A 14,061-nucleotide genomic window follows, 5' to 3' on the forward strand; every position below is an offset into this window, starting at 1 on the left:
ATGAATAAAGCTGTGTTTACCAGTACCAGACTCCAGCACATTTTATAGTTATTAGATAATAATTACCTGGGTGTTTTGCTTTGTTAAATTAAGACTTATAAAACATACATATATTCAATACTGGTCTTATTCCTTCTTTATCCTAATAAAAAATATGAATAAATTAAAAATGCAAACAGACCTTTTTAAAAAGAAATCCACTCTGCAATATATATTTCTTCCTTGAAAATAGTTTTTGTATCTAATTTTTCTAAGAACCTATTATAGTGTCTCACCAATTAAGTTAATTTAAATACATGGCTAACAGTCATATTGTAACAAGAAGTGTTTTCTGACATATTGGCAGTATGAAATGCTATGAGAGACTCTGTTGCTACACAGAAGCTGAGTGACCTAGAACTCATAGCACTAACTTCAAGGGTGTGAAGACACTCCAAAACCAAACCAAGCAAAGGTTAGGACTTCCCATTTCCTTACCAGATGATGTTGTACAGTCATTAGGCGAAGCCAGAAAAAAATGGCATATGCAATGCTATATCTTTTCTCCAGTCCTCAAGTCCCCTCAATACAGGAATAGAGAAATGTTGGGATCATAAGCAAAAGAAAGCACAGCCAAATAATCACAACTCCAAAATAATCACAACTCCAGTTATCATAAGCAAAAGAAAGCATAGCAAAATAATCACAACTCCATCAAATTAGTGATGGAGCCAAATGTCCAGAGGTGTTCTTTGCCATAAGACTAATAGGACTAGAAGGATTCCTCACTGTGGAATGATCTCTAGCCACATAGCCTTGATCAGCCAGGGGCTCCTGGCAATACCTTTAGCAGGAGACTCAGAAGAAAATAACTGGGATGTGTTCAGATCTATCCTTTAATGGAGAAAACCCTAAGTACTCGCTGGCGGATCTGCCGAGTCTTCACCCCATAGACAAGAGGGTTGAGTGCTGCTGGCACAAGGAGGTACAGTGTGGCCAGAAGAACATGGACGTGATGGGGTACATGGTGGCCAAAGCGATGAGTGAAGAAGGAGAACATTCCAGGAACATAGAAGATCAGGATGACACAAATATGAGACCCACATGTGCTAAAGGCCTTAAGTCGGGCCTCACCCCCAGGTACCTTCAGCACAGTCTGGAGGATGAGGGTATAGGAAATAGCAATGGCCACAACATCTAGCCCAACCACAAGCAGGGCCACTGCCAACCCGTAAGCTCGGTTCACTGTGGTTTCTGAGCAGGCAAGTTTTACCACAGCCATATGTTCACAGTAGGCATGGCCTATGATGGTGGCCTGGCAGAAGATGAGTCTCTGCAACAGGATAGGGAAGGGGAGGAGGAGGACCAACCCCCGCACCAGCACTGCCATCCCAATGCGCCCTATGATCCCCGGATGCAAGATGGTAGAATGGTGCAGAGGGTGACAAATGGCTACATAGCGATCCAGAGCCATGGCCACAAGCACACCCGACTCCATGGAAGAGAACGCATGGATGAAGAACATCTGGATCAGGCAGACAGCGTACCCAATCTCATGGGCATGAACCAGGAGCACCGCAAGGGTTTTGGGCGCAGTGGAGGAGGCCAGCACCAGGTCAATGCCAGACAGCATGGCCAGAAAGAGGTACATAGGCTGGTGCAAGGATGGGTCAGTCCAGATGATGAAGAGGATGCTGACATTGCCCATTACAGCAACGAGATAAAGGACACACAGTGGCAATGCTATCCAGTGCTGGCTTTCCTCCAAACCGGGGATGCCCATCAGGAAAAAAGAAGGCTGGAGTGGCCTCCAGCTAGAGTTATTAAGGGCCATCGTCAATGGCTTGGACAAAGAAGAAAGAAAAGAAACCAAAATCCGGATCTCTCCATTCCTGGCAGATTATCCCAGTGTCTAGATCTGGCTACCATCTTCATGAGAAGAAAGACGCTGAAAGTGAAACACAAGCAAAGAAAGTGAGATACAAAGAAGAGAATCCCCTTTTCTTGAGATAATGTCTTTAAGGTGAGACATCCACATGTCTGAATTACAACAGGTCTGGTTTCATTTACAGATAAGAGTAAGCATGCTGGCTTTAGAGAGATGTTAAGCTCTACCATGCAGTTACTTCTCATTGGGAACGTCCACTTGAAAGGATCCTCTGTATCCCCTCTTGCCATGACTAAACACTGTAAATCAATCTGTTCTCTTGTAAAGTATTCTCCCTCAGTTTCCATAACACAGCAACCTACAGTTGTTCCTCCTTTGTCTCCCATCCCACCGCTTTCTCCATCTACCTCTCCCTCATATGTTGTTGATTCCGGGAGCCCATCCTCTCCTCCCTTCCCTGTTCTGTATGTTATCTCTGATGGAGTTCATCCATTTATAATACTTTAACCATTTATATACTTTCATTTCTTCCAAGGTTTCTGAGTCAAATACTCCAGGTCTCTGAATCAAATGCCTTTCTGCAACCCAGATGCATTTTGCATTTATCTATACTGAAATATCTATACCACATGCCCGATGAATTCAAGACTGAATTAACTTGCCTGTTCATCCCAAATCCACTCTATCTCCTTCATGCTCATAGTTTTTCTAGTTAAATCACTGTATGTACCTATTCAACCCAATGTAGAAACTTACTCATTCTTATCTCTCCCCCCTTTTACTTGTTACTAGTTCCTGTTGACTACAGTTTAACCCCTGTTGGCTCTTTTTACCCACTCATTCTTCTCACCCTACAGTGTCACTGCCTAGTGCACACTCCTAACTTCCACCATCTAGATTATTTCCTTAAGTCTCTCTGGCTTTGATTTCATACCCTTCAAACCAGTCTCTACCCTGTAGCCAGAGGTTTTTCCTAACATAGATGTCATCTTCTCACTTCTGAGGTTAAAACCCTTAGTCCATTTAATCCATGGAATAAAATCATACATTTAAGATGGTGGACAAAATTTCAAAGGTTATCTCATATACATCATCGTAAATCAATTGTAGTTATCATTATTAGTAACATTTATAACAAAGACTGCTGAATATGAGATTATGGCCTCTCCTTTTTACTTTGCCCACATGAATCTGTTTCTCTACCTCAAATTTTTGCTGGTTATCTCTCACCATGAAGTCATGATGATTCAGTGTTCCTGAAACCCCCATATTAACAAGAAAGACAATTAAATAGGTGTTCTGTTTAACCTTCTCCATGTGATTCACTTCTTGAACACTAAAACAAACAACCTGACACTGGATGTGTTTGCATCTATATGTTTGTCTTAAGAGGCAGACATGGCCTGAAAGAATTGTATTTTTCTACATAAGGGAGAGGTTCACATGTATTTCTACATAAAAAGAGTCAGGAAAGACTCAGCTCCTGCAGATTGTGCATCTATAGATCACTCCTAGTGCCTTTTTTATGAATCAGTGATGACTACAAATCTCTGAACATGGCAGTTACAAAATCTGAAATGACAGATAGGAACATAACTCCCAGTCTGTTTTCCTTCCACATTCAAATCCACTTTTAACTGCAAGTAACAGTAACATATTTTTATTCAGACTTCCAGGAGAATCCCATAATTACAACAAATGACATTTCAGTGCTTGACATTCTACACAGTGAGAAAGTTAAGTTTCTGTCTTACTGCTGCAAGTTTCAGCCCATGTCTTGGTTTTCAGCTGAGGAGTCAGAGAACAGCTGTCCGTTTGTGGAAGGTCACCCACCACTTTGATAGTAGTGTCAGCAGAGCACTGGAGGATATAGCTAAATACAAAGCGTAAGAGAGAGAGCAGACACACAAGTACCTGAGTACAACCTGCCTCTTTATGCTGTGTGATTTGTGAGTTCAGAGCAAAAGCCTAGGGCTATTTCTAAAAAATTAATTGCTAAAGTCAACGAGAGGTCCCCCAGTGAATCTTAGAGGAAAAGCAGAACAGACTTTATTCCCAAGAACCTAAGTGAAGCTATATTTAGTTCTCTGGCCATGAAGCAGAGGACAATTAGCAAAGAACTGAAGCTGTACATTCCTATTTATTCACATAAATTCAGTCCAAGCAACCTATTTTCTATGAAGCCATCCCTAAATTCTGTAAGGCAGCATGGCATGTCCTCCTTTCTTTCCTATCGAGTCACTTTACTAGTTGTGACATTGCACTGACTCCCTTGCACTGGAAATCCCATTACTGTGTCAGTCCTTGGAGAGCAGGGGCTATGTCTTGCTTGGGGCAGCAGTCCCGGGGCAAGTTACAGAAGTGCAGAATCTAACTGGTACTCAGTAACGTTTGTTTAACAATAAATATCTACATGATTATATTACAAATAAGTAGATGAGCATATAAAACAACGAGGAATTGCGGAAACTTGACAAGATAGACAAACACTTGAGGGCTAGCAGTGATTCGCAGATAGTGGGGATCTATGAGGGATGAACTCATTGGGCCTCATGCTGCTCACCTGAAGTGATATTCTGGGTGCTTCATGTCAGAAGGAGCCCTGTTGAATCTCTATGCCAAAAAAGGCTATAGCAGAATCCCAGCTTGTGTCAGAATTGAAGGACACCTCTGCTGGTCACTTCTGTCACTGTCTCTGTCACTGCAGGCAGGGAGGGCAGGCAGGCCATTGTGGACTGTGGCTCTTCCCTGTTTCCATAATCTTCTCTACAGTTATATGGACTTGATCATAGTGGTAAAAGGGAGATGCAGGGACACAGAGATTACGGGAGGGGACAGAAACAGTGGGTTCACAATGATGACATACTAGGAGAGGGAAAAACAGAAATCAAACCCTCAGAGGCAGAGTTCAGGTGTCAAATCCAGGACACATAAACAATCAGTAAAATATGCCTGGTAGAGGGGGACCATTCTCCTGATCTCTGGGCTATCTTTGAGGATGCATACTTCACAGTCTTGATTCAGGGTTGAGGGAAACTCAGCAACTTGGAAAGAACTGAGAAAAAGGAGAAAATTGCCAGACTCGAAGGTTCTATGTTGGTCCTCTCTGCTCAGCTGCAGCAATACTCTGAATCCCCATTTAGCTTCCATGATGACCATCTGCTCCAGGATGGGACTAACAGTGACGAAGGGGATTTTATATTCAGAAGGGCTACACAGCAATCTCTGAATACCAAAGAGGAAACCAAACATATCACTCAGGTCCTGAAGATAAAGATGTCCAGAATGAGTTCCTTCTAGCTCTGGCAAGACTTGGGTAAAGTGGGTAAATTAGCTATGTCTACATGCATCATATATGATGTTTAGGATGTCAAGTTAGGGTGCTAAAGTCCTCTGTGAATGACTATGAAGATTCAACCATGGCTTTGGTAACTATTGGCAAGCTCAAAGGTTACCTTACTGCAATGTGTGGTCTGAAGGGCAGAAGCTAAGGGAAACTGAACAGAGAGGATTCGTTTCAAGAAGTCAGACCTGGGGACAACAGCTACTCTGAGGCAAAGGAAATAAACTTCACACAACTAAAAGGTGTCAGACCAGATGTATTGGAAGCCTCAGAGCCATACTAGCCAACCAAGAAATAGTTCCTATCGCAAGGGCTATGAGAAAGGCAGAAGTCAGCTGTCAATAGTCATCCCCAAAACTGTAAGCCCCAAATGTGACCTCAATTCCCACACCTGAAATCCTGTGCATGGACTTTTAGTTAGTTCTGTCATCTTCACTCTGAAAGGCAAATCCATTCTTGACATTTCTCCAAAGCAAAGCTAGTGACTGTGAACAAGACACTGGGCAGGCAAGATGTTATTACCAATTGACAGGTCTCAGAGGACACACAGGTACATGGACAGAACCCAAGTTGCCTCCACATTGGCTGGAGGCACACAGAGCTAAGTCTACTGCCCCAGGGATAGCCGATTGGGCAGGAGAATTGGTTAATTCTCTGAAATAACCATCCTGTCCTGTAAGAAGGAAGAAAAAAACTGAAAGACACTTGTGAAGTTCACAGTCTCATGGCACTAAAACACTGAGATCTAATCACAGTACTATAGAACACTTCTCCTCCCCCCACAACCCACCACCACATTACTAAGGTCTATATATAGCAGTTTGGGGAGGTGTTTGTTGTTGTTGTTGTGTTTTTGTTTTTTGGTTTTTTGGTTTTTTGGTTTTTGCCTAATCCATCATGTCCAGCTATCAACAAAAAACTACAAGTCATATAAAAAGCAAAACACACAGTTTAAAGAGGCAAAGCACGCATCAGGCCCAGACATGGCAGGGTAGTTGGAATTATCAGACTCGGAATTTTAAACAATTATGAATAATAGGCTCAGAGCTCTAATAGACAAAGTAGACATCATGCAAGAGCAGATAGGCAATGTAAGCAGAGAAACAGAAATACTAAGAAGAAAACAAAAAGAGATGCTAGAAATTAAAAACAGCAACAGCACTGTAACAGAAGGAAGGATGACTCTGATGGACTTATTGGATCGGGTATGGCAGAGGAAAGAATCTCTGAGCTTGAGAATAGATCAATAGAATCCTCAAAAACTGAAAAGCAAAGGGAACAAAGACTAAAAAAAAAAAAAAAAAAAAGAACAGAATAACCAGTCTGTGAGACCACTACAAAAGGTATAACATACACATAATGGGATTACAAGAAGAAAGAAAGGAAGAAATATTTGAAACAATAATGACAAAATTTCCCCCAAATGAACTTCAAACACCAAACCACATCCAGGAAGCTCAGAAAATACCAAAAAGAATGAATGCCCCAAAAACTACATCTAGGCATATCATTTTCAAACTACCAAAAATCAAAGATAAAGAAAAAATAATGAAAGAAATCAGAGGGGGATAAAACACCCTCTCTATAGAGGAACAAAGACAAGAATTACATCTGACTTCACCTGAGAAAACATGCAAGAAAGAAAAGAGAGGAGTGAAATATTTAAACAGTTAAGAGACAGAAAACAACAACCCAGAATTCTAGACCCTGTGAAATTATCCTTCAAAAGTAAAGCAGAAATAAAGATTTTCTCAGGCAAACAAAAATCTCACTGGGTACAACACATTACAAAGAGGACCACACATCTCCATTCCACAGGCTCTGTTGTAATGTAACATTGACAATTCCTCACCAAGGATTAAATGTAATTAAACTGCCCCCCCCCCCCCCCCCCGCTGAATCTGAGTGGCCTTGGTGATCCACTGACAATCAATAGAATGCAACAGAAGAAGTCTAGGCCAGAAAAGACCATTCAGCACCTGCCTGCATGTCTTGGAATGTTTCCTTCCCTCTAAGAATCCAGCTGCCATGCAGTGAGAAGTCTAAAACCACATGAAGAGGCCTTAGGTAGGTCCTCTAGTCAACACTCCCAGCTAGGCCCAGTCTTAAAACCGTGACAGCTCAGGAGCAGACATATGAGTGAAGATTCCTTCCACTGATTGCAGTCCCTAGCCACATGATTACTTTCACCTGTTTGAGAAGGAAGCCACTGCGCTCTACTCCACTGTACTGCTCTTGAATTCCTGACCCACAGAACCTATGAGAGTGATAAAATAGATATTATTTTATGCCACTATGTTTATGGTGGTTTGTTAAAAAGAGTAGATAACCAGAACACTGGATTTTACTGAAGTAATTTGGAATTTTACTTATGAGTCATTATTATTTTTAAAGCATTATCACTTCTATTTAAATTTTTTTTAATTTTTAATATAGCTCACAACACTAGCAAAATTCATTTTGTGAATTTTACTAAATCCTTTGTTCATACCAATTTCTAGTATGCTTTTTTCAAATAAAATCTTATTTAGTTTTATTTTTTTAATTTAAATTCAATTAGCTAACATATAGTACATCATTAGTTTTTGATGTCGTGTTCAATGATTCATAAGTTGTGTGTAACACCCAGTGCTCATCACATCACATGCCCTCCTTAATGCCCATTACCCAGTTACCCCATCCCCCCAACCACCTCCCTTTCCACAACCTTCAGTTTGTTTCTCGGAGTCCAAAGTCTCTCATGGTTTATCTCCCTCTCTGATTTCTTCCCATTCAGTTTTCCCTCCCTTCCCTTATGATCCTCTGCACTATACTTTATATTCCACATATGAGTGAAAGCGTATGATAATTGTCTTTCTCTGCTTGACTTATTTCACTTAGCATAATACCCTCCAGTTCCATCCATGTCAATATAAATAGTAGGTATTCATCTTCTCTGATGGCTAAGTAATAGCCCATTGTATATAGGAATCACATCTTCTTTATCCATTCATCTGTTGAAGGATATCTCAGCTCCCTCCACAGTTTGGCTATTGTGGACATTGCTGCTATGAATATTGGGGTACACATGCCCCTTTTTCTTCACTACATCTGTATCTTTGGGGTAAATACCCAGCAGTGCAATTGCTGGGTCATAGGATAGCTCTATTTTTAACATCTTGAGGAACCTCCAAACTGTTTTCCAGAGTTGCTGTACCAGCTTGCATTCCCACCAACAGTGTAAGAGGGTTCCCCTTTCTCTTCTTTTCTTATCTTTTCTTTTCTTTTATATTTTATTATTTGACAGAGAGAGACAGTGAGAGAGGGAACACAAGCAAGCGGAGTGTGAGAGGGAGAAGCAGTCTTCCAGCTGAGCAGGGTGCCCAATGCGGGGCTCAATCCCAGGACCCTGGGATCATGACCTCAGCCAAAGGCAGACACTTAATGGCTGAGCCACCCAGGCACCCCAGAGGGTTCCCCTTTCTACACATCCTCACCAACATTTGTTGTTCTCTGTCTTGTTAATTTTAGCCATTCTAGCTGGTGTAAGGTGATATCCCATTGTGGTTTTGATTTGTATTTCCCTATGGCAAGTGATGTGGAGCATTTTTTCATGTGTCTGTTGGCCATTTGTATATCTGCTTTGGAGAAGTGTCTGTTCATGTCTTTAGCCCATTTCTTGACTGGGTTATTTGTTTTTTGGGTGTTGAGTTTGGGGATAAGTTCTTTATAGATCTTGAATACCAGCCCTTTATCTGTTATGTCATTTGCAAATATCTTCTCCCATCTCATAGGTTGCCTTTTAGTTTTGTTGACTTTTCTTTACTGTACAGAAGCTTTTTATCTTGATGAAGTCCCAATAGTTCATTTTTGCCTGTGTTTCCCTTACCTTTAGAGATATGTCTTCCAAGAAGTTGCTGCAGCCATGGTCAGAGAGGTTACTGCCTGTGTTCTCCTCTAGAATTTTGATGAATCCCTGTCTCACATTTAGGTCTTTCATCCATTTTGAGTTTATCTTTGTGTACGGTGTAAGAGAATGGTCAAGTTTCATTCTTCTACTTGTGGCTGTCCAATTTTCCCAGCACCATTTCTTGAAGAGACTGTCTTTTTTCCATTGGATATTCTTTCCTGCTTGTCAAAGATTAGTTCACCGTAGAGTCGAGGGTCCATTTCTGGGGTCTCCATTCTACTCCATTGATCTATGTGTCCGTTTTTGTGCCAGTACCATGCTTTCTTGATGATCACAGCTTTGTAATATAGCTTGAAGTCAAGCATTGTGATGCTCTCAGCCTTGGTTTTATTTTCAACATTCCCCTGGCAAATCGGGGTCTTTTCTGGTTCCACACAAATCCTAGGATTGTTTGTTCCAGCTCTGTAAAAAATGTTGTTGGTATTTTTTTTTTTTTTTTACTTATTTAATTGAGAGAGAGAAAGCATGAGCAGGATGAAGGGCAGAGGGAGAAGCAGACTCCCTGCCTAGCAGGGAGCCCAAAGTGGGACTTGATCCCAGAACTCCGAGATCATGACCTGAGCCAAAGGCAGATGCTTAACTGACTGAGCCACCCAGGTGCCCTGTTGATGGTATTTTGATAGGGATTGCAATGAATGTATAGATTTCTCTGGGCAGCAGAGACATTTTAACAATGTTTATTCTTCCAATCCATGACCATGGAATGCTTTTCCATCGCTTTGTGTCTTTCTCAGTTTCTTTTGTAACTCTTCTGTAGTTTCTAGAGTACAGATTCTTTACCTCTTCAGTTAGCTTTATTCCTAGGTATCTTCTGGGTTTTGGTGTAATTGTAAATGGGATCAATTCCTTCATTTCTCTTTCTTCAGTCACATTGATACTGTATAGAAATGCAACTGATTTCTGTGCATTGATTTTGTATCCTGCCACATTGCTGAATTGCTGTATGAGTTCTAGCATTTTTGGGGTGGAGTCTTTTGGGTTTTTCACATAAAGTATCATGTCATCTGTGAAAAGAGAGAGTTTGACTTGATATTTTGAACTCTGCTCTCTCATTCACCCATCCTTCTCTGGCAAAATGACTAGGAGGAATTCACAACAAAAGAAAGAACCAGAGGCAATGTTCTCTGCCACAGAGCTAATCAATGTGGATGTAAGTAAGATGTCAGAGATGGAATTCAGGGTAGCAATTATAAAATTAAAAGCTAGGCTTGAAAAAAGAATAATGACAATATGGACTCTCAAAATGACTAGGAGGAATTCACAACAAAAGAAAGAACCAGAGGCAATGTTCTCTGCCACAGAGCTAATCAATATGGATGTAAGTAAGATGTCAGAGATGGAATTCAGGGTAGCAATTATAAAATTAAGAGCTAGGCTTGAAAAAAGAATAATGACAATATGGACTCTCTACAGGCATGCTGCAAAGGTGGAAATGAGATCTAATCAGGCCAAACTTAAAAATGCTATGAATGAGATGCAGTCTAAATTGGATGCTCTAACAGCTAGGGTAAATGAGGCAGAAGAGAGAATAAGTGATCTAGAGGAAAGGAAGGAAGTTGAGGAAAAGAGAGAACAACAACTAATAGCCCATGAAGAAAGGTTTTGAGAAGTTAATGATCCCCTGAAACAAACCAATGTCAGAATTATTGGGGACCCCCAGGGGGTGGGGTGGGGACCAAAGGGTATTTTTGAGGAAACCATAGCTGAGAACTTCCCTAATCTGGGGAAGGAAACAAGCATTCATGCCCAAGAGGCAGAGAGGATTCCTCCCAAAATCGATAAAAATAGATCAACACCCCAACATATAATAGTCTGTTTTGTTCCTCTGATTATCATTCTGGGAATAATCAGAAGAGACAAGCCATGTGATAATTTAAACAAGGAAAGTTTAATATAAATAATTTTCAACTATAACAAGGAATTGGATTATCAAGGTATTGGCTAGTAAGTAGAGAGAACTCCAAAGAATGTAACAATAGCAGATGTAAGGGAGCAGCCCCTACCACTTGAAATAAGAGAGGTTGCCCAGGAAGACCCACCCTGAGCTGAGAATCAGGCCCTGTTGGAGAGGGAACAAGATGGTACACTGAACAGAAAAGAAGTTGTTGTAATGATATGTCAATGGAAATTGCTGGAAATCCACATTCTAGGGTGTTGAGGACAGATGTTCACAAGAAGGTACATCACCAGATGCTCTGACACAAACCCACCCCAGAGAGTTGGTGCAGGAATCACCCAACCACTGGGTGCTGCTGGCTGCCAAGCACTACAGGACCTGGGTACTTGAGATGAGTGTAGCATGGGCACGAAAGAAGCTGTGCATGCTCCAGCAAAGCCTGTCAGAAGCATGTAACAACCAGCAAGTAAAACCCTTTCTGGTGACTTCAGTGAAATAGCAGACTAAGGAACAATAAGGGCCTGTCCCCCCACAAAAACAGCAAATAAATTATCCCAAACTGTTAGAATCAACTTTATCAGAACCTTAGAAATTAGTCAAAGATTTGCAGGAATGAGGTGAACAACTCAATCAAGAAGAAGGTGACTGAATCTCAGTAAGAGAGCTCTGTGACATTTTAACTCACCCCAGCCTCATCCCTCCCTCTTTAGTTCAGCAGTGGTCTGGAAAATGGCAGCCCATGTTCCCCATGGGGCTCCATGGTACTGGAAGAAGCAGATCAGACTTTGTTCTCAAAGAATTATAGTTGTTTGTTTCAGCCTGTCTTGTGATTTCCTGAAAGATAGGTGCAAAGTTGCTTTTATTTCACATAACTCAGAACTTTCCCAGGACAGGGTGGTGGCTACTTATGAGCATTTGTCAAAAACATTTAAAGACAAATGGATTATCCTCAGCCACCTGAGAGAAGGAATGATAGTTGAGGAATCAACAGACACACCAAAAGCATTGGAGGGAAGGCTAGGTAGTGAGATGTCTCACTGGAATAAGAGCTTACTTTGAAAAGTTCTCACATATGCCTGGGAATCTAGAAAGTCTCAAACAAGTCAAAGACTGAATGCATGCTCAGAAAAGACCTGAGAAGGCCCTTAACTCTTACCTCTGCTGACCTTCAGTCTCTGTGCAAGCAGAATACCAATATTAAAGTAGCATTGCAAAGTGCCTACTTGACTGTTGAAGGCATGCTACAACACACACACAGACTCCACCTGCAAAGAATGAAGTTTTTCCATTCCAGGCAATTAAGGAAATTTCTGTTGAATCACTAGATGACCACCAAGCTAATCAACAGAGACTTTAGTAACCACAAGCAACAAAAACTTCAGACTATGAAATTTGTCTGGAATCACTAAAAAGCAACAGCACCACCACAAGGAGTCACTGTTTAGTGTCCTTTCATTTCATCCCGACGGACTCATTTCATCCTAAAGGTCCCACAAACCTCAGGGAGGGGGAGAAACTGAATCCCACAGTTTCTTCATTATAATATTCAAAATGTCCACGTTTAACCAAAAATTATGAGGTATGCATAGAAATAAGAAGTATGTCTCATACACAGGCATAAGAAAAAGAAGAGAAACTGTCTTAAATATGCTCAATGAGAAAAAAAATAAACCATGAACAAAAAACTAGAGCAAACCAATATAACATTTGTCTCACCAAATCAAGAATATCAATAAAAGAGAGAAATCATAAAAAGAGACCAAAATAAAAATTCTGGACTTGAAAATTACAATAACTAAATTAAAAATTCACTAGATGGGTGCAATAGCAGATTTAAGCAAGCAGAATAAAGAATTTATTAAATTGAAGACAAGTCCATTGAGATTAACCAAAATGAGAAGCAGAAAAATAGAATAAAGAAAAGTGGACAGAACCTAAAAGACCTGTAGGACCCCAATAAATCATATCAACACACACATAATGGGAATGCCAGAAGGAGGGAAAAAAAAGAATATTTGAAGAAATAGTGAAATAGTCACAGAAAGCTTTCCAAATTTGAGGAAAGATTTGAATCTATACATTCAAGAGCTCAATAAATTCTTGTAGGATAAACTCAGTGAGATCCACATTGAGACATATTATAATCAAACTTTAGAAAGACAAAGAAAAAGACAGAATCATAATGGTAGCAAGAGAATAGTCATTAGAGATCCTTAATAAGATTAGTAGTTGATTTCTCATCAGAAACCATGGAGACTATGGGCACCTTCATGGCTCAGTTGGTTGGGCATCTGACTCTTGGTTTCAGCTCAGTTCATGATCTCAGGGTCATGGGGTTGAGCCCCACATCAGGCTCCATGCTCAGGGTGGAGTTTGCTTGAGATTCTCTCTCTTTCTCTCCCTCTGCCCCTCCCCTGCTTATGCTTCCTCTCCCTCTCTCTCTCAAATAAATAAATAAAATCTTAAAAAAAAATGAAACATGGGGACTAGAAGTCATTAGGATGGCAAATTAAAAGTGCTGAAATAAAAAAATGTCAACCAAGATTTCTGTGTCTGGTAAACCTCTCCTTCAAAAATAAAGAAGAAATTAAAATATTCCCAGCCAATTCCCAACAAAACAAAAACAGAGTTCACAGCTAGTAGAGCTACCCTACCAAAAAAAAAAAAAAAAAAAAAAAAAGGAGACCTTTAGGATGACCTAAAAGGACTCTAAACGGTAACTCAAATCCATACAAAGAAATAAAGAATAGCCTTGGTCTGGCCAGAAGGCATGGAGTGGGCAGAGGCCAGGCCACTGAAATAGAAAGGGAAGAGCCGAAGCCACCGCTGCCACCACCACAGCTGCTGCCAGAGAGAAGCATGTGTGCAAGGTGAGATAAGAAAATGAAGATGGCCACCAAATCATGCCCAACTGCAACCAAGAGATTCCTGCTGCATGTAAATCTTGTCTCTGTGGTTATGTATTTATTAATAGGAAATTTTTTAAATAAACCACTAAGAGAAAT

General features: G+C 40.7%; 1 protein-coding gene across 1 annotated transcript; it reads right to left on the reverse strand.

Moving 5' to 3' along the window:
- Nucleotides 1-279: 279 nt before the first annotated feature.
- Nucleotides 280-2,904, reverse strand: LOC125282518 (olfactory receptor 52L1-like). The gene has a single exon (XM_048217475.2). The coding sequence runs from the start codon at nt 1,811-1,813 to the stop codon at nt 869-871; it is 945 nt and encodes a 314-aa protein (XP_048073432.1). The 5' UTR covers nt 1,814-2,904; the 3' UTR covers nt 280-868.
- Between the last annotated feature and the right edge of the window lie 11,157 nt (nt 2,905-14,061).

This window comes from Ursus arctos, unplaced genomic scaffold (genome assembly GCF_023065955.2).
Source record: "Ursus arctos isolate Adak ecotype North America unplaced genomic scaffold, UrsArc2.0 scaffold_22, whole genome shotgun sequence".
Taxonomy (NCBI): Eukaryota; Metazoa; Chordata; class Mammalia; order Carnivora; family Ursidae; genus Ursus; species Ursus arctos.

Coding starts and splice junctions, on each gene's coding strand:
- LOC125282518 (XM_048217475.2), bottom strand. CDS start 1,813: ATGGCCCTTAATAACTCTAGCTGGAGGCCACTCCAGCCTTCTTTTTTC.